The 26,567-nt window shown below is 37.3% G+C and overlaps 1 protein-coding gene and 1 long non-coding RNA gene across 12 annotated transcripts in view; both read right to left on the reverse strand.

Moving 5' to 3' along the window:
- LOC309663684 overlaps positions 1-24,169 on the reverse strand; it is a 70,506-nt gene extending 46,337 nt beyond the window's left edge. Inside the window, exon 1 of the long non-coding RNA XR_014265404.1 lies at positions 1-24,169. This exon is cut by the window's left edge and continues 16,870 nt beyond it. This is a non-coding gene — a long non-coding RNA (uncharacterized lncRNA).
- NFIB (nuclear factor I B) overlaps positions 1-26,567 on the reverse strand; it is a 236,558-nt gene that overhangs the window by 204,564 nt on the left and 5,427 nt on the right. For 9 of the 11 annotated variants that reach the window (XM_082467953.1, XM_082467956.1, XM_082467947.1 and 6 more), the window contains exon 2: positions 24,179-24,710. In XM_082467953.1, coding sequence (XP_082324079.1) covers positions 24,179-24,710 — 532 coding nt within the window. The remainder of the gene's footprint in view (positions 1-24,178; positions 24,711-26,567) is intronic. The other 2 variants (XM_082467955.1, XM_082467949.1) reach the window with 1 other exon arrangement.

Here is a 26,567-nt window from a genome sequence, read left to right on the forward strand (position 1 = left end):
CCAATGAACATTCAAAAGATTAATCAAAGGCTTGACAGTTGTTAACAGTTCACCATGGTTCCCACAATTATCCAATTAAACATATAATGCAAATAGTAGAAGTCTTATGGGTTCCATAGAGCATGAATATCAGGCTGCTTCAGAAAACTATTAACTGTAATGTACTGTCTGCTGAGTCAGAAGAAAGTGAAAGGAGAACCAGTACGTTTATAGAGGAAGGCAAGCAGAAGAAAAATAGAGTGGAGAGACACGTAACTCAACCACCCTTTATGTGGTCATATAAACACAACAGACAGTGGTAAAATCTAGAAAACAAAACTTAAGTAACAATTATGGTAAAACCAAAAGAATGCAAAGCAATGATTTTACCCTATAATTCCTACTGGCTGCACGATACCCACAGCATACTTCAACCACACTTCTCTAGTTTGCTGCTACGTTAGAAACATGGATGTAATTATAGTTGTTGGCTTTTGACTCTGTCTATAAACCATGCAGAGATAAACTGCTATTAGTGAACATACCAACTCCATATAATTGTGTTTTGACATTATAGGTAAAAACAGTGAGAAGAAAAACTAACCACAGCAATTATAAACAGCATGCTCAAGGTCATGTCAGGTCACTTATGACCTTGACTAAATTGCTGTAATCCCTAAGCTGCATTTTCACACGTTCAGATGCACGCACACACGCACGCACACACACACACACGCACACACACACACACGCATGCAGGTGAATACCCCATACTTGTCTTTTTTAGGGAAACAAATTAAGTGAACATAAAAACTACTAAATTATATGTTCAGAAATACCCAAAGGAATACAAAATTTGTACTGTATCGGTCAAATATCTGTACTTTTTATAAAACCATTATATTTTAAAAAGCCAAACGTAAATTTTAGAAGAAACATTTTGTGGTAGGTGTTCACTCTAAAAAAATACTCTATTTTGCAGCTGTATCTTGTCAGGGGAAAAGAAGAATTGAGGCAATTTGATTCAGTATCAAAACTTCTGCTACTGTATAAGTTGGGTTTAGGTTGCCTTTTTTGGAGGGTAATTTTTAAATGCTGAATCCATCTACTTACACTTATAACATTTCTGTAATGATTATCCAACTATTTACCTCATTTTATTGGCTGCAGACAGAACTATTACATCCATTTCTTTTCTTTTTATAATTGTCAGCCTTCCCCTCCCCCAGCAAAGTGGTAGCAAAGGGCATCAAGAGGGCAATAAATATTCAATAAGCATTATTTAAGCATGATACTCGGGAATAAAATCCAGTATTGTTTTCAATGACTTTTCCCCTTACGTAAAATATGGTTTGTACCATCAGCAACAACATAAGTGTGAAAATCACAATAACGTGTTATTATATGTGGTGGCCCACATTGCAGAGGTCCAATTTATAAGTGAAGTGATTAATTTTCAGAGATTATTTATAAAAGTGGCAATATATATATACATAATCTTTAGTATGTGTTGATGCCATTAAACTCATCTCATCTATCTGTATATTTCTTAAAAGTATACAGAGATTTGTTTTGGGTTTTTTCCGTAGGCTTTTCTTATTTGATCTCCTTAATAATGCTGATCAGCAATGCAAGAGGATTTGCTTTTATTACAGATCAGGAAACAGGTTCCTGAAGGTGGGCTTACTTGCCCAAAACCACAGGACAAATGAGGAGTCAGGGAGCCAGGTGTGCAGGGCTCCAATGCCCAAATACCCAGATTCAAATCCCTGCTCCTTCTCTTACCCACTGTTGTGCAAGCTCGGGTCATGGCCGCATCTCTTTCTGTCTGAGTATTTTTACTTCTAACAGGATGACGATGACCCTAAGAGTGATGGCTTCCACGTCAAGTGCTGGTGAGGATCAAATGAGAAACACTATGCAAAGCCTTTTAACACAGTGCCTGGCATATAGTAAGAGCTTAACAAATATTAAATGTTGTGACTTTGTTATGGTTACTGCCATCTTAGAGCCAGCTAAGACAACTTGGACAGGGTTAACAAAATAAGTAAATAACCCCATAAATATCAAATCCAGAGATTAAAGTTTGGCACACATCCTAAAAGAAAACTGACATAACTAAACATCCCTGTAGCTCTTGACTGGGGCGGGGAGGTTGGGGGGTTGGCAGGGCCTGGTCTTAGGGAATGAACTGCATTGGCTTTTCTTAAAGGTTTTCTCACAATATACTCATTGATTGTGTCATCCCACCATTCACTGGACACAAGTTTAAGGAATTTAGATTAAAGTGAGAAAAAACTATACAAATTAAAACTGTGGTGAAACGGCAACAGTGCACTAGTGTCTGTACCCACTTTATCTTGAAGATCAAAGTTCCCCTGTCTTAACTGCCACATTCCAGCCCAGACAGAATAGTTTCTGTGTAACTAACTGGCAAGTCTAGCATCTTGACTGAAAGTTCACAGTTAAGGGCTTTAACATAATGTCTTGGAGGACAATGGACGCCTCATTCAGGGCAAGAGCAATCCCGATGGTGTTCAGGGCTGCACGAACTCAAGCTGATTCAGCCTGGGCCTTCACTGGTCTTTTTATAAAGCATCTCTGAAAAGAAATCAAAGGAATAGGAAGAGAGAAGTATCTACATTCATGTTTGGGGGCAAATATATAAAGCCAACATGTTTAAATGTTTTGTGACAATGTCTAAGAACACCAGAGAAATTTCTGTCACTTGTTGCTCACTGAGGGACAGAACAGCAGTGTCTGAGGAACAAACCAATGCACATCTAGGCAGCTAGAAAGAAGAAATATTTACAGTGGACAGAAAAAATATATGTAATTATTTCTTACTCTAGGTAGGAAGGCCCACACTCAGATTTGCTGACAGCTCTTTAATTGACAGGTATACATGATTATAAAATGCAACGGACATCCCTTGAAAATGAAGAAAGACCCTTTAATAAAAGAAATTGTTCTACTTGGAGATGATTAAGGAACAGGCTTTTTAAGTGGAGAAGTAGTAGTAGTGAAGTTGGGAATATGAGATGTGAAGGGGACAGTCATGGGTTCAAAACTTAGCTCTGTCACTTACTTGCTGCCTGACTGGAGAGTTATTCAACATATTTAACCTCAACTTCTTCATTTATTAAATGATGATAATATACCTACTTCTTTGGGTAACTATGATGATTACATTAAATAATTCATGTGATACACAGGACATTCTCAACACACTGTAGTTATTTTTGTTATTGCTACTATCAGTACCAATTATTACTATCATAATAATAAAGCAGCAATAATAAGAGGGAGCCCTGTCTTTTCTGAAGAGAAAGCAGAGTCACTTCTGGATCCTTCCATCACATTATCCTTCTCAAAGTCTCACTGTCTTATCTAAAAAGGAAATGAATCCACTGAACCACAAGGTCAATGAAACATATAGGAATAGGGGATGGAGGAGTGTTTGCTCTGCAAACCCTAGGATGATTTACAAATCTCATAACCTCTGATCTAAATAATCCACAAAGCAGGCACCAAAAATTCAAAAATAGTTTTGTCTCTGTTTAGAAAAATTCTACAAAGAAACTATAATGGAAATCAAAATACCTGTCCTTCGTTCACGTACCTATTTTCTTCAGAAAACTCTCATCACAGAAGGAACCCAGAGTAAATTTACTCAGATGTAAGCAAACGTCAATAAACCTGAGAAAAATGTCCCAGCTCTTCTGACAAATAATAATGATAGAAGAAAAAATATTCTGAGACTTGTAAGGAAAACCATTAGCTTAGCACGGCATGAGTAAAGGAGGGAGGGTTTTTATCATAAACCAATCATAAAGGCCATGATGCCTGTTCTTGAAGAATTGGATTACCATGTATGGCTCTTGACTTGCTTAATCCTCTCTTTAAGGCTGTTTTATCTTCCCTATGTATCCTTTGTGGTCTACACAATAAACACATCCAATTTCAGGGTCTCATACAAAAGCACACTAGAATAAGAGGAAACAACAAATGAGAAAGACTGCTCAGCTTAGGAGAAAAGACTAGCTTGGAAATCACTATAACTTTTACTTTCTATATCAGAATTAATTATTCAGAATTGAAAAGAAACAACTTACAAGTCAAAGATAAAACAAATGATCATTTCAATCCTTTTAAAAATGTGTGAATAAGTTAAAAGGAGCTTATCTTTTTAACATGCAGAGATTATTCCTCACTCTATTAACATTTTCTTTTATTCCTTCTGCCCTAATGTGAATAGAGTAACTTCACCATCTAGAAGTAGGGTTAAGAAAGAGCTCCAGAGACAAACTACACAGGTTTAAATTTGGTCTGAGTCACTAAACTAGGCCACAGAGTTCTCATTTGTGAAAGGACAGTAAAGTACCTCACATGGTTAAGGAGGGATAAACAAGTCACACAGATAAATCTCTCCAAACAATGCCTGATACATAGTAAGTGCTCACTAAGTGTTAGCTGAACAACTATATACTAAAAAGCATAGTGGAAAATCACCACAGCCTAGAAAATCCTACCTTCCTTTACTCAAACTATCTGTTGAGTCTGAAGTCGCTAGGCAAGACCTTTTCCACGTCATTAACTCATTTAGCCCTACTAAAAGCTTTTAAGATTACTATCCCCATTTTACACAGAAGAAATGGAGCCTCGGGAACTCTAAACACTTGCTGAGAGTCGTACAGCTAAAAATGATAAAAACAGAGTTTTAGGCTCAGTACTTCCAATTCCAAACTTATGACACTGTTCTCATGGCTCCTTCCAGCGAATTCCAACTCCCTGTGTTCCAGTCACTTCCTCCAAAATCACAGTCACCTCTCAGGCTGCCATGTTAGCTGCAAAGTCTGCAACAGATCTGCTGACATCTGAGCAGCTGGAGAAATTACTGAGTGTACCTCCAATGCCACACTTCCATTCTTCTGTTTCTTCTATTAATTGCCATCATCATCGCGAAGCCTAACACATACACACTCTTCCCCCAAGCTTCACTACTGTTCCTGATTCTCTCACCTCTGAATGGTGTTAATGCCGCTCAGAGCCCGGTGCAATGGCTAGGGCTAGGCCAGACTTAGGAGCAAGGCCAGAGTTCAGAAAGGCAGGCATCCTGACATGTTTTCAATTTCCTGCAAGAAAAGCTACACGCTATAAGATGTCATAGAACATGCTTGTTATTACCATATGTACCCGACAAAACTATTTTTTGTCATACAGATGAAAAAATCATGCTTGTTCATCAACATCATCTATTCTCATGGTCTCACTGTTTTCTCAGAAATTGTCACAAGTTTTCCTAAGTCACTTCCTTCAGATGATAATCACTAACATTACTCTTTCCACAAGTGTTTATTAAGCAGCTAATAGCAACTTTTCAGTTAAGAAAAATAATAATAAACATCGGATGATTCCTCTTAAATTGTCTTTCCCTATTGAAAAGTTAGTACAGTGCTCGTCTTCTCTATATTGAAATTCCCGTACCCGGCACAGTGCCTGATACACAGTGGGTATTCAATGAATATTTGCTGAATGACTAAGCAACTTGTTTGTAGATAGGAGAATGGCTTTAAAATGCCATCATAAAATGGCAAATTGAAACCTTTCCTTTTAAATTTCAGTGTTTATAATCTCGCTGTATCTGCACATCATAATCAACATTCAACGATACAATCAATACTGTATATATCCCCTCATGAGGAATAAGGGGAAGAGAAGTATGAAAAAAGATCACTGCCCTCTAAGAACTTATATTCACATCTTGTTTGTCTGAGGAGGTGAGGAAGCATAGAGGAACTTAGCATTTCACCCACTGGATTCAATTCTTTCTTCACGGGTTAAGCCTGGTAAACTTTAAGGCTTGAAAGCTAGTTTAAAGAAGTTACCTATGTTATAGCTACAGCCAAAGGATTATCAAAGTTTTCATTTATATATTTTCTCTAATTTTCTATGAGGAAACATTATATTCTAGAATAGGTATCATTTACAGAGAGCAAAATATATTAGGAAAATTCAGTATATAAAGCTGGGGGTTATTTTATTGTTGGGTGTGTCACTGTATCTATCCATTGCTCTTAGTAAAAAAAAGTATAAGTTTGCATCAGATCAGATATTTCAGCCTGACTATAAAACATATCTCGTCACACTGAAACAATTCTTTTTTTCTAGTGAGTTGGAGAGCCACACTTGATTTTTAAAATAATAATAATAATAGTGATATAAACTGGACACGAAACTGAATTCAGCTAACTTTAGAGTATATTTTAAACAAAATATTTTTGCAGCACATTCTGCTTTCCAGATTTTTTAACTGCCTATAGAATTATCTTCTCAATTCTAAAATATCTGAAACAAATTATTAGATATATGACACATGAAAAATATATATTCACATTTTCCGTTCAAGATTATAAACAATAAAAATGCTAGACTAAATTAAAAAGATATTAAATAAAACATTTTTAAACAATGTATACAGGATTATACTGAAATCTGAAGCTATATATAAGAATAATGTTGTTTAATTAGAATTATTAGAATATTATTATCTACCCTAAAAAAGAGATTAATTAATCAAAGCCATTTAGTATTGAGTATTTTAGCATCTGGGCTACAACTTACTATTAGATTTTTCCCTTATTAATAAATTATTAAAAACACCAAATCTGTTAGCCTACCAAAATAATAAAATATATAATTCTCATATAGTATATGTCATTGCCAAATAGAATTCATTTATATAAGATGCAGATTCTTGGTTATCTACCTCATTTTGTTTTGTTTTTGTTATATAACCCCTGAGAAAACTCTGCTTGAGATTCATCTCCTCTCTGTGACCTTTCCAGTGCAGTCCCACAGGGTCTCCACCCAGAGAGCTAGGCAAATCCAACTATATATAGTAGTTGGTGAGACCATTAGTTAGTTGTATACTTTTTCCACTATCTTAGTCATTTTTCTTTCTTTCACTACAGGTGACCATTATCTTCTCTTTTCTACTGATAAATTATTTGGGAAAGGTCATCTATATTTTCACTATTTTTTCCTAACCCTTTAAAATATTGAAATGCTTAGTACAGAGCTCCCGCTCAATAAATGCATTTCTCAACTGTTTTTCACCTGTATATCAAGTGTTTTATATTTTCCTTGAAAGATACATTTTAATAAATCCATACGTGTCCACTTTCCCGACTATATGATATATGGAGAATCATATTAATCACACACCAAATAAAAAGAATTAATGTACCATATCTACGTATACACACACACACACACACACACACACACACACACACACACACACTCTTCAGGAAAACCTAATAATGACTGGTCAAAAGAATAATAACAGGATAAAGATTATTACCGAATAACTATTGAGGAAAAGTTGCCAACACCAAAATTTTTTAGGCACTTAAAATATACGTTAGTGAAATGATTTTTTTAAATTATGTAATGTATTTTTAATGAATAAGACAAAGCAGTCAAAAATTCTTCTTCAGAAAATAATCTTACACAAAATACTAAGATCTCTCTTCCCAGCTTTTTGCAGGACTATAATTCAGCGTTATCAGAGACACAAAGGAGAAAAAATATGTATCACCATTTGAGCCCATGAAAAGGTTTGGGATTTTAAAGTCTTGGTTTCCTGCATAAAATACCAGTGCCTCAGGTATTCCCTGCTAGGCAACATTTACAGATATGTTCTTTTTTCTTTCTGATTATGTTTATGTCTGAGATTTCCTTATAACCCAAATGAAAAGCCTTATGAAAAATGGATAATGTAAAGTATACTGGATTCTAAGCAGAAATTTATACAGGAATCCAGCATGTCTTTATGCTCCTAGGAAAGGCTATTTCCTTCAGTCACCTACAGATACAGATACTGAAATGAGCATTATGATTCGCTGTGTTTCTATATCGTTCATTTCTTTATGGATCGATTTTGAAACATTACATAGAAACTAAAATATTTTAATTTTTGCTCTCATAATATGTTTCTTCCTACTTTTGGCAGAGTACTGTCCCTAATGTAATGCTCTGCCCCACAAAAGGGAGATCAAGTCTTCCAGAATCCTTAGTATAGGTGGTAAGCATTCATTCATTGAACAAATAAGTACTCAGTACATACTATGAGCAGGCAACATACTGGTTGCTAATTACAAGTCATAGCAATAATTGCAAACATCTTACGGAGTATCTGCAATATGACAGGCATGGTGTTAAGCACCTCACAAGCACTTTCTCATTTCACCCTCATAACCCACTGCACAGCTCAAAAAACTGAATCTTAGAAAATATAACCAATTTACCTAACCACATAGTGAATAACAGTAAAACAAACATTTAAAGCCGCAGCTTGATTCTAGAATATGTTCTATTGCTAATCCAGATACTACACTTCATATGGTTTTATTTTACTCATTCCTGAAACTTAAAGCACGTATAAGATACAGACACTTCTTATACAGTGACCAGTCACCAGTGGAGATATAAAAGAAAACAAAACGAGTCTCAGTAAAAATCAGTTCTTCCCAGTTTGAGGAACTTTTAAATTACCACAGTAACAGTTGTCTGACTTGCCCCTAATGTTCTATATTCAGTTTAAGTAATTTATATTCATTCATTCCATAAATACTTATTATCTATTTTATAATGTGCTCCCACAACATTTCTACTTATTTTGCTGTCATGCACTTACATAATACCCGACTTTTACTCATCTATTTTTCCATCTACAATTGTGCCTTTAAAACATGCTTTCAAGCTTTCCTCATAAACTCTCAAACCAGAAGTTAGCTGCTAAAAGTAGCTGATATTAAACTTTTTCTAATACTGCTAATATCTCTGCTTTAAAAGTTATTAACCTCTGCTATATTCAGGGGTGCCTTGATATACATAAGTACATTACAGGACACTCATATAATTTACAGATAAATCTTTCATGTTATAAAAGAATTCTTACCTTAGCAAAAGGATTCACTGAAAGTTTCCTTTTAAAATTGAATGCCCCTTGTGAATTTAACATGTTTTAGTTTCTAAAATTAAACTAAGAAAAAATTCTTAGAAACATCTCAAATAAAAGAAGGCATATGAATGTGTTTTAAACTGGAAAAAAAAAAGCAGTTTTTTAAACTAAGATGAGAGATATACACCACACAAAGGAAAATGGAGACACAGTAATTATCAAGCTAATCTGAAAATTGTAGACATCCAGGAAGCAGAACTTAAATCAGCTCCTCATAACCAGCTCCCATTTTTTCTTCCAATACCTGACTTTCAAAAAAAAGTTTTTCTTAAAACCAGTCTCAAACATGACCTTTAATGGTTACTGGAAATCTGGCAGTACATTTTTAATGGATCCTTTCTGTTTTCCAACTACGATCAAATCCATATTAGTTCACCATAACTTAAACAGTTTTTTTCACCCACTGAAAAAGATAAAGATAGTCATTCTCATGAAGACCATAGCTCTAGGGTGACTTCAATAGAATATATCCTATGAAAAGCTATAAAAGAAAATAACTGAACTCTTGAATCAATTGATTTCAATAAATTACAAATGATAACACATATCTTTAAATCACAATTTTTCTCTTTGTACCTAAAAAAACTTGCTGCTATGTTCACAAAATAACACTTTTAATTATTTATGCTTATTTATGTCCATGTAGCAGTAAAACTAATGCAAACAACCAAAGTGGCTTTGGGCCTCTCTTAGACTCAGTACCCACAGCTGTAAAGTGAGAAGGTCTCTAGGGATTCTTCCAGCTCTAAAAATCTATGAGTTAAAGACCTCTTTCTTTAAAAAGCAAGCTTTTTATCTAGATTGAACCAAATGATTTGACTATTGGACTTTGAATTGAGCAACATGAAAGTGTTACTCAAGAGTCAAGTTACACATTTTCTATTTCTCTTTAATAAATAAAATGTATCAAAATCCCAGATTTAACAAGAGTATGCTAAACTTCATTAAATATTGCTTAATGTGAAGGGGATCTTCCCCCTGCCAGGGTAACCAGAAGCCAAATTCCTAAGATGTTGGAGCTAAGAGGGATAGTGGAAGTCTTCTGGCCAACTCTGTCACTTGACAGATAAAGAAACTGAGTCACTGAGAGGCCCCCCCCAAGTCTTCCAGGTACTTGCAGGAGGGAGGGCTACCAATTTTCCTCCCTCCCACTTCAGCATGCTGCTTCAGTCACTATGTGGCATAGAGTGAAACTCTACATCAGTAAACAAAGGAATAGAAGAAGGTAATTCCATTACCAGGTCACTAAATAATTTAGAGCCTTTTTTTTTTTTTTTTAATGCAAAGACCTTATGTTCAGAAACTTACAGTTCAAAGTACATTAAGTAAAACCATGTCCATATGCAGATATGTCTTCTCCCATATGCATCTTAAGAAAATAGCAAAGAAAAAAAATAATTTATCATCAGCCCCTAGGAAACAAAAACTGAAATTAAAAGAAAGAATGGAGTAAATCTAAATTGTATATTTTCATTCCTTCTAAAAGGATTAAATAACAGAATTCTAAATGGTTTGTTTGTACTTTCCATGCAATATGTAGATTAACCATGAAATTCTGTTTGGGACACTTTGACATCTGTTTTCAGTGCATTACAATGAAATCTGGGGACTTGATACATACATTTGCTGTAATAAAACTGTCACTAATCAGTGTTTTCCAAAATATTGCCCATAACTATTACTATTCAGTAGTCTCATTTGCATGATCTAATATTGTTGCTACATCATGTTTTCCCTGACAATGTGTGAGCTGGTCCCAGGCACATGCTCTAAAATGGCTGCAAACCACTCAATAATCCCAGCACTTCCATGGTACTCTGTACATATGCATGCAATCTGCCCCAGAATTGAACTAATACTACATCCTTCACAAATTTTTTTCCCTGTAACTGGAACACCCAAGGTTGAATTCACATCCCCGGGTGTGAAAAACTCAACAAAAATAAAAGAACCCACATAGAGGAGGAAATTATGCCTCATGGGGCTTCCACAACAGAAGATGTAAACACAATCCTAACTCAGAACTCTCTTTAACAAATCTGTAATAATTCTGTTTGAATAGTGAATGCCCAGTCTGTCCTTAACTTAAACCATTTCCATGAAACACAGAACAAGATTGGACCAGACTTTGAAATTGGGTCTGCTTCATTTTCTCCAGGATTAATAAATAGCTGTATCAATGCAGGGACCAAGCAAGAAACACCAGCTCACAAGGTGTTAACACACCTCCTGGATATTAGATTGAACGAATGCTTCCATTTCATACTGCATATATCTGGTGTGTCATGTGCAAATCTTGGACCTCAGGTGGAAAGTGATTCTTTTTTTTTTTTGAGATTTTTTTTTTTTATGTGGACCATTTTTAAAATCTTTATTGCATTTATAACAATATTGCTTCTGTTTTATGTTTTGGTTTTTTGGCCATGAGGCATGTGGGATCCCCAACCAGGAATCAAACCCACAACCCCTGCGATGGAAGGCTAAGTCTTAACCACTGGACCACGAGGGAAGTCCCAAAAAGTTATTCTGAGAGCCCAAAAAAAGGTCTTCACCAAAAAAACAAAAACTTATGAAAAACAATTTGTCTACCTATGCTAACTCGAAATGAATTCCATATTTTATCAGTACTTAGAATCATATTCATTTTCCTTAACAGTCCAAAATAATTTCATTTTGTCCTCCTATGAACTCATCTTAAACCTGAAATATGTTTCTCTATACACATGTTTTATATTATACAAATGTTGGATACAAAAAGCAGATTAATTGTAGGCCCTAATACTGTGCTGTTAGTACTAAGAAGTCATTCCAAATGTTCCAAAAGGGATTAATGTAGTATAACAAGTCTATTTAATTATTGTAAGACCAGTGATCCTCATATTACTATAAGCAGCTTTTCCCTTATTTGGAGACTGTAAATAGAACAGATACTGTTACATGATAACTATAAGTCTTAACCAAAAAATATTAATGCTTTACCATCAGGAAATTTAAAGAAATATGTTAGCTTCAGCAGGAGGCTAAGAAAGGCAACCAGTATTCAAGAATCATGTATGCATTCCCATTTCAGGTCAATATCAACTTTAAATCCTAAGTGCAAACAAAGCTTTTCAAATGTATTAGAAGGACAAAATACTAAATCCTTCTGCCATCAACAGCAATCCAGTTTACACATGTCAAAAAATCCTGGATGTACTTTTTTATGTACTAAATAAAATACATGCTTCTTGATTTTGAACAGAATAGCAACTAAACACCAGGTATGTTCTCAAAAAGAAAAGACATGACACAGATTAGTAAAAATTATGTGCCAGAATCAAAGCAAGCTAATCAATGTTCTGATTCTACTTTCTGCACACCCTAGTTACCCTTTAACAGACAAACAGTGAGATAACTTTTCCTATTAACTCCTGGCCAGAAACCCTAAGTATAATTATAATTAAAATGCTGCATAGAAGAATATGAAATTTTTTTGCACTGCATCAGTGTGACGTGTGATTTAAGATATTTCCCTAGTAGAGATTGCAGGTATGGGCTAACCTGTCCACTTTGCAAATCTGCTGTACAAAGTAAGTGAGAGGAGCAACCCACTGCCCATGGGCAAGAAGCACCATGACTGGTTCCCCAAGGAAAATCTGGCCCACAAAAGAGGCTTCAGGACCACCGGATCCAACCAACCAGAGCCACAAAACTCAAGCGCTAACCCCAAATCTAATTTGGGAAGAAGAAGATGTTTTAACCACTTCCCATTTGGCTTTCAGTTGTTCTTAGAAAAAGTGACATCACTTTAAGTAAGAAATATTAACTTTTTTCCTCTAAAGATTATTTAATTTTCTTAACACCATAAAAAAGGACGAGTGGGAAAGACTGACTTAAAGAGGAAGAGTCCAGTGGCAATAAAGTGAAAACAATTCATGTAACTAATGAAACATTTTGAGTTTTGACCCAACTAGGGATCATTTTTAAATAAGACACTTTCAGACTTGAGTCTAAAAACCAGCAGCTTGCTCCTCTAGAACAATCCAGTCCACATCATCACCACTGCTGTCCAACCAAATCTAATTTAAGTGTAGCTCTCCCAAATGTTGGCAATTTCATTTTTTTATAACTAAAAGTCCTATGTTTTCACTGGAGTACAATGAATTACAAGTACTTCCTACGACACCCTTCATTTGACACAAAGTTATTTACTCAAAGAGCCAACTAATAAAATTATTTTACTCCTTCCTTTCAGCAACTCCTAGATTGATCAAGAAATTAACTCTCTGATAAGTCTGATATAGAGGATTGCTAAAACTGTACAGTAATTCTACTTTAAGTTGATATAAAAACCATACACAACTAGGAACATGTTCCTACTAGGAAATATCTATACACATCACTGAGATCAGGACTTTCATTTTCTCTTTGGAGTGTCTTATCACCTGAGATACACATAAACTAATTGATGACCTCTTGCTGCAACACCTAATCACTCATTCTCTTCACTACTGGGCATCTTCTCCGGATGTCTATATTATGCCATGTTCCTTTATAAAGAGCACAAATCACTCTTATTAATAACATCATTGCTTTTACTTACATGAATTATTTCATGTAATCCTAAAACAGCCCTGTGAAGTGGGCATTCTAATCCTCGTTTTACAAAACAGAAAACTAAAGCACGTGGAGCTTAAGTGACGTAGCCAAGGTCACAAAGCTGATAAAGAGAAGAACCAAGACTATGAAGACATGTCAGATTCATGCACTTATTTTTCTATGTTCTACAAAAACTAAAAGGCAGGAAGAAGGGAGATGTGCTCAACTGTGAAGGAATCCAAAATCCAAAGCTGACAGAATATTTTAAATGGTATGTTATTTACTCCTCAATCTGTGAATGAACCATCCTTCTTAAGTAATTCCTGAAAGATCTAGGCCCTACTTCTCTCTTTTTTTCTCTACCTTCACTTCTTTTCAACTCTGCAACACACACACACACACACACACACACACACACACACATCAATTACACATGATCCAGGAACTTAGGCTCTTTAACTCAGCAGCTGCGATTTGTTTTAAATCATTTCAGTGGAGGAACTGAGGCAGACTTCTGGAAGAAATCACAGACATTTTTTAAATCCTTGGGGGCTAGCCGCTGTTCTTGTACCACAGTCCCACTGCATATGACCCATTAGCCCACTAACCACATCCAAACTCGATTCTTTGTGGACTCCACCACTGAAAACACCAATGAATGAGCAGAAAGGCATGAGAGGTGTTTTCAAGTCTAGACTGGGTTTTATGGACAGGAGAGAGAAACTGAGGCTATTGACTAAAATCAGACGTTTCATTCACCTTTCTTCCTTGGATCCGCAGGCTGCTGGATTATCAACACAATTAATGCTGAAAAGCATTTAAATTCCTTGATCTTGTGAACATTCCTGGGGAAAAAATAGTTTAAAACAGCAACAACCAAAAAAAAAAAAAAAAAGAAAGAAAACGAAAAACTCTCTCACCTGCCATTTCAGATAGTTTTAAAATGGGAATAGAAAAATCACATGCTTTTTTCCAAGGTTCCAGCGCCTGGACCACATTGTCTCTCATCTGTCAGTGTATCCACACACATGGATAAACAGTATGGGGCATACAAGTAAGGAAATGCACATTCTAACTTAAACTTCCTTTTTTCCTCTAATAATTTAAAAATAAAATGTAACAGCTTGGATTTTAAATATTTAATCTGGCAAATATAGGAAAAATCATGAACTACAATGTCATATTTGGCAAAGAAAAATTTGGTAGGATAAAAATATCTGTGTTTTAACATTTTAGAAGGCATTTCCAATATTTTAAAAATAAAATTATTTCACTGCTTCGGAAGAGAACAGAGGTAAAATTCTCTATTTTTGCATAGGAGGGTTTCATAAAGAAGGGAAAAAACAATTTTTATATTTGTTAAAATAAACATTGAATTTCACATGCTGGCAAATGCCCCCAAAGATGTAAAAGCTTCACATTTACCAATGGTTCGCTATGTTTTGAAATTTAGCTATCTAAGTCACAAGCATAGGTTTCCTCTAAAACTATAAGATGGACTATGTAAAGTTACAACATGACTCTCATTTCTTAAAAATTTTGTTTTAATCCTACATGCTTAGTATACAGCTTTTTCCAATACCAGACAAGTTTAAGAGGTGAAGTTTAAAAGTCAGTCATTTTAGGACTTACGCATTGCTAATCCAAAGCATAACTAAATTTACCAGTTCTACCCTATATAGTGACAATAAAATATTTTTATTGTAACAGCCGAAAATGTTGAAAAGTAATTATTAAGGAAACCATAAATATAAAAAGCTAAAAAGCCAACCTCAGAAGAGAGGGGAAAAGGAAATGGTGATATGAATAATCATAAAACACGGAAACTGAAAATCTAAGCAGAAGGAATACAAATCCCTCTAAATGCCAGAATACTACCCCCCACCTCCTGGAGCAAGGAGGACTGCAAATTTGTCCCCATCACTGTCAGCAAACAAAAGAAAGTCACTTCTACGGCTAGACCATGTCAAACAGAAGACATCACTACTGCGGAGGGACGCCTGGAATCCACTGGGGTGTAAAGTCAGGGCTGGGGCTTTTTGTCAGCTATTACCATACAAGAATAAGAGGAAACAGTGACATTACTACACAATAGAAAGGTCAAACAGCTTGCAGCCATTTCATGACCCAGACAAGTCAAGGTCAAAGGATTCAGGTAGCAAGTTAGCCAGGGCATAAGTTACAACACAAATGAATTGTTTTAACACATCAGCTTTGGTCAATTAAACCTAACAAGGCAAGTTGCATCACGTAGCAGGGTTCCTGACACTTAAGGCCAGAAGCTGAGACCAACCTCATAAAACAAGGCTTTTAACATAGCATAGCAAATTTAAGGTAATCCATCCAGAAACTGCAGATGTCAGAATAATAAAATACAAGTTGCCTAAGCAGGAACATTTTTCACACTTCAGAATTCACTGATAGAGGGGTATAGACTTCATATTGACATACTCGGGTTATTAACATGGGCACAAATGTAATCCCCTACTCACACGAATTACAAAATACACCCTATTTCAAATAACTATCTTAACATCTGTGCTTATGATCAAATTTTTGTCCTAAGCTCTACCATTCCCTGTTAACAGCAATACATTTCTCCATGTATATTTTTCAATATGAGTTTTGAATAATGAAGTTTTAAATAAAATCTTCAGCTTCATGCTGCATCAAAACATGTATTAGTGTCACAATTATGAACTGACGCTTGTTAAATGCTTTTGTGTAGTTCTGTGGGAGATACATGTATTTTACAATTCAACTCAATACTATTTATTAAATTTTCTATTTTGAGACATGGAGTTGACGCTAGCCAGAATTTTAAAACTGCAATATATTTAAAGAATTTTTTCTCAGAAGCAATTCTTATTTTCTTTTTTTGTGCTTGTTTAAACAAATCCCATTTTCAACTGATTTGTGCTTCATCCATAACTTACTACATGCTCTGAACTGCCTTAAAATGGGATTCTGAAAATAAACAACCTCCAGGCAACTCTCAGCTAGTAAAATTACTTCATCCATCACCCCATATTTTCAATTATATAGTTCTTATTCAGAGTTCTTTAATTTGTCTGTGATTCATCAGTGCTGTCCTGTTTAAACTATCATCATAAACAGAGAGAATATGTGTATCTAAGTGTTTTATTATAAACAATATATTTATGCACAAGAATAGTTTGCATTCCCCTCTTAGAACATTGCTTGATGTAATTTTGAGGATATTTTTTTCTTGTATGTGTGGCCTTCAATTCAGCCTCAAGGTCTTTCCACCTCATTGGTTAATTGGTGGCCATTTCTTCCAATTTTCTGAACCATATAACAACCAAAAAGCCCAAACATTCAAGTCCCATTAGCCTCACATCCTATACCATCCAGTCTAATACAAACTAATCCCACAGACTCCCTCCTCCACAACACGCACTTAAAGTTCGCAAGTTCTCTGCAGTTTGGTGATTTATTCTCTATGCCAAATCCCAACAATGGAATTCAGTGAAATTAACCACATCACATAATTAGAGTTCAAGGACCCAAGAATGTATTTTAAGATGAGACGACATACCACGCTGCCACAGAAAAGTGAGCCTGAAGAGGAAGCTCCCCTCTTGCTATGCCTGACGCTGAGGCGTGCTGCTGTAATAACTCCTGTTTCCCATCACATAACCACTAGTCCTTGAGATTTCTAAAATTATTGCTCTGCCACAAGGATGGAGGGAAAAAAGGTTGTAAAACTGCTTTGAACATAACGTTGGCTGATCATTTGCTCTGTCACAGCACATACACGGACAAACTCCTCAAGTGTCACAAGTTCAACTTTCCTCAACTTCAAACTAGGAAATGCTACCTTTTCACAAACTGAAGAGACACTTCCAGCTAAAACTAGTTTCAGAGCCAGGGGTCACCCTTGCCTATGCCCATCTTTTTCAGATATTTAATAATTCCCTATTTTAATGAGCGCCTCTTAGGCTACTTCCACTCTGAAAACCTTAACCTTCCAACAAAGCAATAATGATTCTTTTGATTATAAAGTCAGTTATCATGTAAGCCACTGCGATGAAAGACGTGAAAACCTATTTATTGAAACTTTTATGAATTCCAGAGAATTCTGGCTCAGCCTCCCACTGGGTCCCTCCCTCTTCAGGTACTGAAATTCCAACTGGTTGGCAGGGATGGCAGGAGTAAAAGTGTCATAAAACAGTTTTTTTAAGCCCACTGGTCTCATTTTTCAGTTCAGTCAAGCAGAATGAAAGTTTATGAGGAGACAGACTTTACTCATTAGATATGTTGGATTGTTGTTCCAAATTACAGTGCCAAACTTAAGAGTAAAAAGTTAATGCAGGGGGCTTCCCTGGTGGCACAGTGGTTAAGAATCCGCCTGCCAATGCAGGGGACACGGGTTCGAGCCCTGGTCCGGGAAGATCCCACATGCCGCGGAGCAACTAAGCCCATGTGCCACAACTACTGAGCCTGTGCTCTAGAGCCCGCGAGCCACAACTACTGAAGCAAGCCCGCACGCCTACAGCCCATGGTCCGCAACAAGAGAAGCCGCCACAATGAGAAGCCCACACGGCACAATGAAGAGTAGCCCCCGCTCGCCGCAACTAGAGAAAGCCCGCGTGCAGTAATGAAGACCCAACACAGCCAAAAAATAAATAAATTAATTAATTTTTAAAAAAAGTTAGTGGAGGATTAAAACTTTAATCTCCTTTTGGCAGTTTCCTTGTAAATTCCAAATTTAGGGAAAAACAAGTAAGTAAATAAAAAATCCTACCAAATCTATAGTACAGCTATGTGTGGATATACCTCTTAGGTACCACTTTAGAACACAGAAACTTTAAAGAATTAAAGCAGTGGCAACAGGCCTCCTCAATGGCTCCTGCCCAGCTGAGTCTGCAGGCACACACCCTGTATCTGTCAGGAAGCACCCCTTGGGAGACCTAAGTAACATCTCCTGTCAGCGCACTGTTCCCCCAAATTACCATGATTCCTGAGTAATGAACATCATTTTGGTCCTTTTGCATATGGAGTTATTTTCCCACACAAGAGGCATAGCGCACTAAATTTGCAAATCCAAACGTGTAATCTAGATGAATATTTTTCATTACAAAATGTGTAGTGCAGTGTATACGGTGAGAGGGTATAATGCAGAGAGTGACACCCAATGCTGTCAGCAGGACATTTTACCAACCTTTGCTGCCTCCAAAAAGTGGATCATTATATACTTTTTAAATATTTGAAAATCATAATTGATATATCAAATGATATACCTCTCTCTCCCTCTCTCTCTCTCTCTCCTTTCCTTTTGAAAAGTGAGATCATATTAAGAGCAATGCAAGAGCTTAGTCTGCCATATCAGAACACAGATGCCAAGCTTTCCCAGCTGGCAACTGGGGCCTCAGAGCTTAACTCTTGAATTGTCCAGCAAAGCTATCACGGCAGGAACATCATGGCAGAGAGGGCAAACTTCTGGCCCCTTCGGCTGTGTTTTCTTCTTATCAGTGAGAAAATTGCTACGTATCTTATCTTACAATATATGTTCCCACAAAGGTCTCATTAAGCCTAGGAGCAAGACATGCCAGTAAGAGCCCTTCTTTATCTGGTGAATTGTGCGAGAGCCAGAATGCAAACAAGTGTGCACTAGAGTTCATAAGTTCAGTCAAGGACAGGACGCTAGATGGGAAAACGTAACAGTGTTCCCCTAAATCAAACATGCATACAACTGTCATGCTTTCTGAGCATTTCACAATGTAAGCACACCAAATCATCCTGGAGAGCAGCCTCGTTCTAAAAGATTATGAAAGCTTCCTTTTCCCCATAATGGGAAATATCTGCAAATGAAGTGAAATTTATTAAAAGGTTAAAATACGCTGTCAACTTGCAAACAATTATCTACTTAAGCTTTTCATAAAAAAAAATAATTGTTACCCAAAAGGATTCTAGAAGTCAGTAACTGAAGGAGGAAAACAATTCTTAGCATTTGCTTCCTCCCTAATGAGATGTGACAACCAGGAAGGATTCTATTTCAAAAACAATAATAATGATTACAACTTCCCCTGTAAACAAGTCGCGTTTTTCACAATGTCGAAATGCACTTTGATCATCATATCAGTTACCAATAAAACAACAGAAGTTGCCATCCACGATTTAAGGATTCCACAAGGCTAAAAAGGAAACTCCTCTCTCATGAGAGCCACGAGGTTCCAGGCCGCTTTAGCACTCCAAAACATGTTTAATAAGAGTGCAAAGCACAGTCCAAAAATCAGGCAGGCTGCCCGAGTTGAAACTCGAATCTGTTAAATTCATGACAACAGTTACTCTCTCTTGAGATCTTGAAACATCTTAGTGTGTAGTGACCCATCTCTTTCTTCAAAACCCTTTCCTGCCTCAGAGAAAGCCCAGCCCCCTACCACACGCCACCCTTCAGACAGGACACAGTGTGGCCACTCAACGCCTCCATAGGCCAGACTTCCTTCTGTGCAGCCTTTTAGGTATCACTGCTAATCCTTCTTCTTCATTAACGAGATAATGGTGGTTAACCAGAAAGCAATATGAATGCAAACTATCTAGGAAACTTCAACCAAAATAATTTCAGCCTTTTGGTTGGTCTTCCTGACGTTAGGTTTCCTCATGAAGGTTTTTTCTCTTCTTTTTTTTTTTTAACGTTTACCCTGTTACACATTACTAACTAGAAAAAAAAAATAGAAAGGTCCTCTCAATGGGTTACTGTAAAATTTGGAAGTGTGGAAACTGAAGGAACTCAAAATTGCCTAAGAAATAAGCAGGGATGTGACTGAAAGCCACAGTCAGTCCTGGCAAGTGCGTTCCATGTCCCTGCAGCCAGCGAGCCCTCCATACCCTTCCCAGAGCACACCCAGCATCCTACAGCACACTGCCGTCCCGGGAAGGTGTGCTGTGCGAGGCTCGCCTGTTTTTTGTTTTGTTTTGTTTTGCTTTGCTTTCAAGAAGGCAGTTAACAAAGACAATATGGGGAATAGGTACCACCTGCCCAAGAATTACTGGACATCTTTAATATCTTGGGGAAAATGGAGGCCACTTTAGAGCCGTTTTTTCCTTTAATCTGTCACCATCTTAAAAAAAAAAAAAGAAACCTAAAAAAAAAAAAAATAGATAAAAGGAAGGGTTTTCTATCAGCTAAGGTTTGCTGCAGCAAACAAGCAAGCAGCTTTCATTCAGGGATTGTCAAAAACTTTTCAGTGTGCCCACTGCAATGCGGATGCCAACCAACGAATCAAAGGCATTCAGCAACTAGACAAAGAGGGTCTGATGCCAACCTCGGTGCCACTGGCAACCATTATTGGCATCCAGCACAGTGTCTGCCTTTTTTTTCCCCCTCGCCTGGCACTTCACAAACAAAATGGCGGTTCTTGTAGCAACGAAACAGCCGAAGCGCAGCCCTCTGAATCAATACCGTCAAATGATTTTATGGATTTAAACGCAGGGACTCCCACATGATGTGTATATTTTAGGTAAAGTGGGGGGGGTGGCATCATTTTATAAATGACTATATTGAACATGACCCTTTCCTAAACATGGAGCAATACAAAAATGGACTAAATTGTGGTCAACCAGACTCTAGGCACAGAAGAGGCTGAATAACAAAGAGATTTAGCTTTAAAGGAAATTCTGCCTTGCGGCCATGGGATGCACAAGTCTAATGAACTATATATCAAAACTGATTTCAAAATGCATACATTCTCCCCAAAACTGTATCAGATGCAGATGTAGCACTAGAGCTTGTGTCAAAGCTCTAGTAACTCTTTCCACATTTCAAAAAAAAGATGAGGCTGAGGCTGCTGGGCATGAAAAAAAAAAAAAAAAAGTGTGGGTTGAACCAAAAGAGAAAGAGGGAAAAAGCATAGGAAGTTGGTCAACAATGAACTTTATTATTTGTTGGTCTTTATTTCATCCTCCAGAAGAGATGCAGTTTGTGATCTTGTATAAATAACCAAGAGGACTATTGACATTTCTAGATCTGGAAATTGTCAATATATTGTAACATCACTCCACACTGCAATGCGGATGCCAACTAACAAATCACAGGCATCCTGAGCTAAACAAAGAGGGTCTGATGCCAATCCTGGTGCCAGTGGCAACCATCTTTGGCATTCTCTCTGTTCTTTCTCATGTTTTCCTCCCAGTCGTTTAGAAGTGGGGAGAGAAAGAAAAAAGGGGGGAAAGGTAATTCTGTTGCTCATTCTGTTGCAAACATTACATTTTTCTTTTCTGATTTTTCTTTCATGTTTTTCTTTGTACTTTTTCACCTGATTGATAAAACATACTTAAGTGGGTTTTCATGCACTTAGAGGAGAAATGAAAAGTCACGATGGGAGATATGCAGTCCTCTGACTGACTACAGACTTATCTTTGAAAATGCTTTCTTTAATCAAATGCACTGCAAAATGACACAATTAACCTACATTTGACCAAAGGAAAAAGATACAAATTTTGAAAGAAGGAAAACACAAAAGCATCCTGATGTGACTTTTTCAAAGAAAGAGCCAACAGATGTTAAGAAGATATGGTGCACTCACAGGTAGCAGAAGATAAAAATTAGGTGCACAGTGTAAAATAATGAAAGGTTTTTAAAAGAGAGACTAAAAACAACAACAAAATCAATGTTCTATCTGAAAATGTGGTCTGCAAGAGTTGCTTACAACTTTATGACTATCATGACCGATGGTGCAATGCAGAAGGCATTTATGCATTTTTCTTTCTTCAATCTATCTTCACAAATCCAAAGGATATGTTCTTTATTGTCAGTTCATCAACCAAGAGAGTTGGCTGCCTGCCCCAGGAGTGAATGTACATGCGTGCACACCTCAAGGACTAGCCTTCAAGCAAGTTCAAAGGCGAGCAGCAGTGAAGTGCTTGCAAACCTTCCCTCCCTGCGCTAAAAAGTTACATGACCCACTTTCTAAAACTTTACTTCCAGCCTTGACTTTCACCACAGAGTTACAACACACTGACAGTCAATCCAACACATATATACAGCCCACCTTAAAATGTCACCTCCTAGACAGCTGTCAATCAAATTAAGTGTCATGTGTTAATGAGCTTTTATTTTGGGACACACAGGGAAAAAAAAAATTTTTTTCCCCGAACCGTCATTACTTGGACTTTAATTTTTAAGTGTATAGAAATAGTAAATGCAATCTTTCATTAAAAAAACAATATTTCCAAATGTATGATATCAAGCACCATTATTTAAAATCAAACTAGAAATATTTAAATGACTTGTAAGCGTATCTCTAAAACTATACCAAGGAAATACAAAGACAAAAAGCACATAGTAAGTACCTAGATTTCTGAGTCAAAAGAGTAATTCTGATCTTTTATATTTTGGGATGATGATGAAGTTCATACCATTTACTAAATCCCACACTTACATAACACATATCAGATAACCGTCTGCCACCTGGCTATCTGCAGGCCACTTTCCCTACCACCAGGCCAAGTTAAGCAAATGACCCACCACCTATGGCAGATTAAACTACAGTCCACTTTTGGTAGGTTGTTTTTTAAAATGTTTTACTATGGACTGTGCTAATACAAGGACATCTATATACCGATACATTTATTTGAAGTATTTCTTTAAACCTCCTTAAAGAAAATATATTAAGAAAAATAAAAATAATAAACATGTTTCATGAACCCAGAAAACACTCAGCAAAATATATCACCTATTTTTGAATCATTCAGGCAACATTTATACCACTCTCTTTATCAAGGATTTTTAAAAATAGGTACGGTATGCGGTTTCTGCATTCTTTTTGAGATTTATTTTAAACCAGTGTAACCAGTGTACTTTCTGTTTTTGTTCTGTAAGGAGAGCTGCGACTTCCCTCCTCGGTAAGTTTTATGAATTTACACTCAAGTAAACGAACAATATTAAGTGTTCCCAAGTCACTCTGGGAAAATATTATAAATTATTTAGACAAGAACTATGATCCCTTTAATCTACAGCGAATATTACACAATCAAAAGTAGGTGTTGATAGAAATATTTAAATTAAATAAATCTAGGTCTACGTAAGGTATACTTTCTGATACTGGCTATCTTAAGCATTCTGTAATAGGAAATGTTAATTCTATCTTTCCAAGGCAATAGCACTAGATTCGTGAACAAAGTTGATCTACCTCGTTAGTTAGGAGGTTAATGCAAAGATTGTTAAAGAACGGTTTGACTATTCATAAATCAAGTTACATTTTCAAACTGGGAAAAGATGACTAGATGTAAAGAATGTAGCCGAGAACAAAAAATAAAGTATAATAAACTACAGCTTTCAGACTATTCTGTGTCTTTGAAAAAGTGTATTATTTCAAAGACACACTTGAAAACTCATCTCTTTGTGGTCTTTAAATATCCATGCCTATCCAGGTAGGAAAGCTCCATGCCTATTTCCATAGCTTGCGCATGGCAGTGGACAAGCAAGTGGAGGAGGGCATGCCACTCTCCCCAGAGCAGGTGAATGAGACCTAGGCGCCTCCAGGACCATCTAACCCAAGCCAGGTGTTCCTTGTGTGGGGTTTGCGGGCAGTGTGTGCCGGGCTAGAAGAAAGAACAATCTGCTCCTACCTTGCTCCTGCACGTAGTATGCCAAAAACAAATCAAGCTCCTTAACTGATACTGTGATATGATGTGGCTGGACACAAAGTGCTGGGTTTGTGCAATGTGGGGATTTCATGAGCCGCTCTCCATCGGTACTTTCCAAGGGGATGCCTTTGAACAGGATCACCATGACTAGATCCAGACGCCAGACTTTGTCTGCCTGTCGCAGGCAGTCGATTCTCCTAATCTTACCCTTCTGGTCGGGATTGGATAAGACACAGCACGGGTGCTTCTTGCCAGTCACGGTGAGCACAAAGTCCTCTCGGTACTCCTGGCGGATATCTTTGCGCAGTTTGGCCAGGAGCCTGGATGCCCACTTCTGTTTGATTTCAGGCTTTTCGCTGAGAAGCTCATCTTTGACTGCTCTTTCTTCATCCTTTGACATTCGCTTCTCGTGCTTTTTAAAGTACTTGCGTTTCCGAGCCTGCAGGTTGAACCAAGTATAGGCAATTGCACGGACGTGTGGAAGTAGTGCCTCGATGAATGGGTGAAATTCATCCTGTGGAAGATGAGGAGGAAAAAGAAGACATATACAGTCAGTTTAGTTTTTTAAAGGCTCCAAAACATCAGACCACAACCCATTCCCAATTCGGTACCAAGAGTTATGCATAAAAATAACATTCTTTTCTTATTTAAAATTATCAAAATAGCAGGACCAGAAGAAAATAAAGTATGCCAAGCTGCCCCTTTTCCACCAAAACTCACAGGTTGATTCTCCCTCCTAAAAAAGAAAATAAGGTTTATATTTGTATTCCCACTCTGGCCCCATCCCCCTCATTCCCACCATGTATCCTACATTCTTTAAAACGTAAGCGACCAAGATGCTTGGCACCTAATTCAATATTTAAATATTTGATTGACCAACTAACACTAAGCAGTACCATTTTACAAAGAACACAGTGAGTTTTTTTTTTTTTTAATCGGAGCAGAGCTGTTCAGAAGGCAGGAGCGATGCCACAGTTCATTTCTCTTCTCTGTGGCACAGAAACACAAAGCATATAGATGCTCAGTGTAATGCCACACAGTTCCCGCTTTTGGAGCATGCTCTCAGCAAGAGGCTGCTGGTGGCACAAAGAGCATGCGCCATTAAACTTGATCCATTTTCTTATCAAACGTCCAACATTCCAACACTGAAACAGCACCATTCCAAGAGTGGTAACTAGAGAAACTGGTATACAGTGAGGGAAAGTGGGCAAAGGACACAGCTTGTCGTATCAGTGTCCTGAACAGAAGGTTTCCATACTTTGAGCAGCGCATTCCCTCCTCCACCAGCAACGCTGGCCCCCAACACACACACACACAAACACGCGCGCGCACGCACTGCCACTCTCTCACAGACCCACAGACACGCTCTTGCATTTTTAAATAAAAGTTTCTAAAGTTGAAACAAAATTGACTCGGATGTTCTTCCGGCAGCTTTCCTATAGAGTCTGAAGCCCCACAGAGTCAGTTAATTTGTTAACCGATCACATGAGTGTGGCAATTATTCTAAACCCCTTAAAAATCAATCTGAGGTGAACAATGAAAAATGGCAACTTGGCACCAACTTTACATTCTTTGTGTCTCTGCATGCAGTGGCAGGGTGACACCAGGAGTGCACCGCTGGTCACTCCCTGCTTTTGTGGAATCAATACAATTCATCTGCTACGCCTCTGAATTCTTGGACAGGGCTGTGGGTGCCCGTATGCATGGACTTGTGAATCTGCACGTGGAGAGATCCCGTCTTGTGAATTAAGTGGTTTACCTTAGGCTCCTGCATTTTTCCTGCCTGTTTCATGTAAGCCTTTTATAAGGGAGGGAGGTGGCGACGAGTGGCAGATAATTTGCACCTCCAGTTATTTCAAGTTACTTCCCAAAGCAGTCAGTATTTCATTACTTCCTGCCATAGGTAAAACCTGTCTCCTAAGCTCAGGCCTCTTACTGTTCCGAGAAAGAGCTTAACATCCAGTTAGGCACACTGTACGCGGGCAATAAGGCCAGATCTGAAACAAATGAGAACTTCCACTGCGGCCACTTTTCTGGTCACTGTATTGTCACCTCAACCACAAAATAACTTTCTCTAACTGTTTATATCCCAAGTTAGCATTGACATCTTAGTGCTGGTCACCCTGAGCTATGTGGAATAAATTCTATTTAATCAGCAGACTGATGAATTCCATCAGGTAAAAATGATGAAAGTATCACAAATGACACTCTAACAAAGAAGACACCCCCAAACTCCCATAGAGTTATGAACTCATTTTTAAGATCAAATTCAAAGTTTCAACGCTAAAGACTGCAGCATGTTCGCAGTGTGCAGTTCAGATCCGGAAGAGGTGTACATCCCATCCAATCAATAACGCAGTTTTCAAGTGTT

This window comes from Balaenoptera physalus, assembly GCF_965194825.1.
Source record: "Balaenoptera physalus genome assembly, chromosome: 7".
NCBI lineage: Eukaryota > Metazoa > Chordata > Mammalia > Artiodactyla > Balaenopteridae > Balaenoptera > Balaenoptera physalus.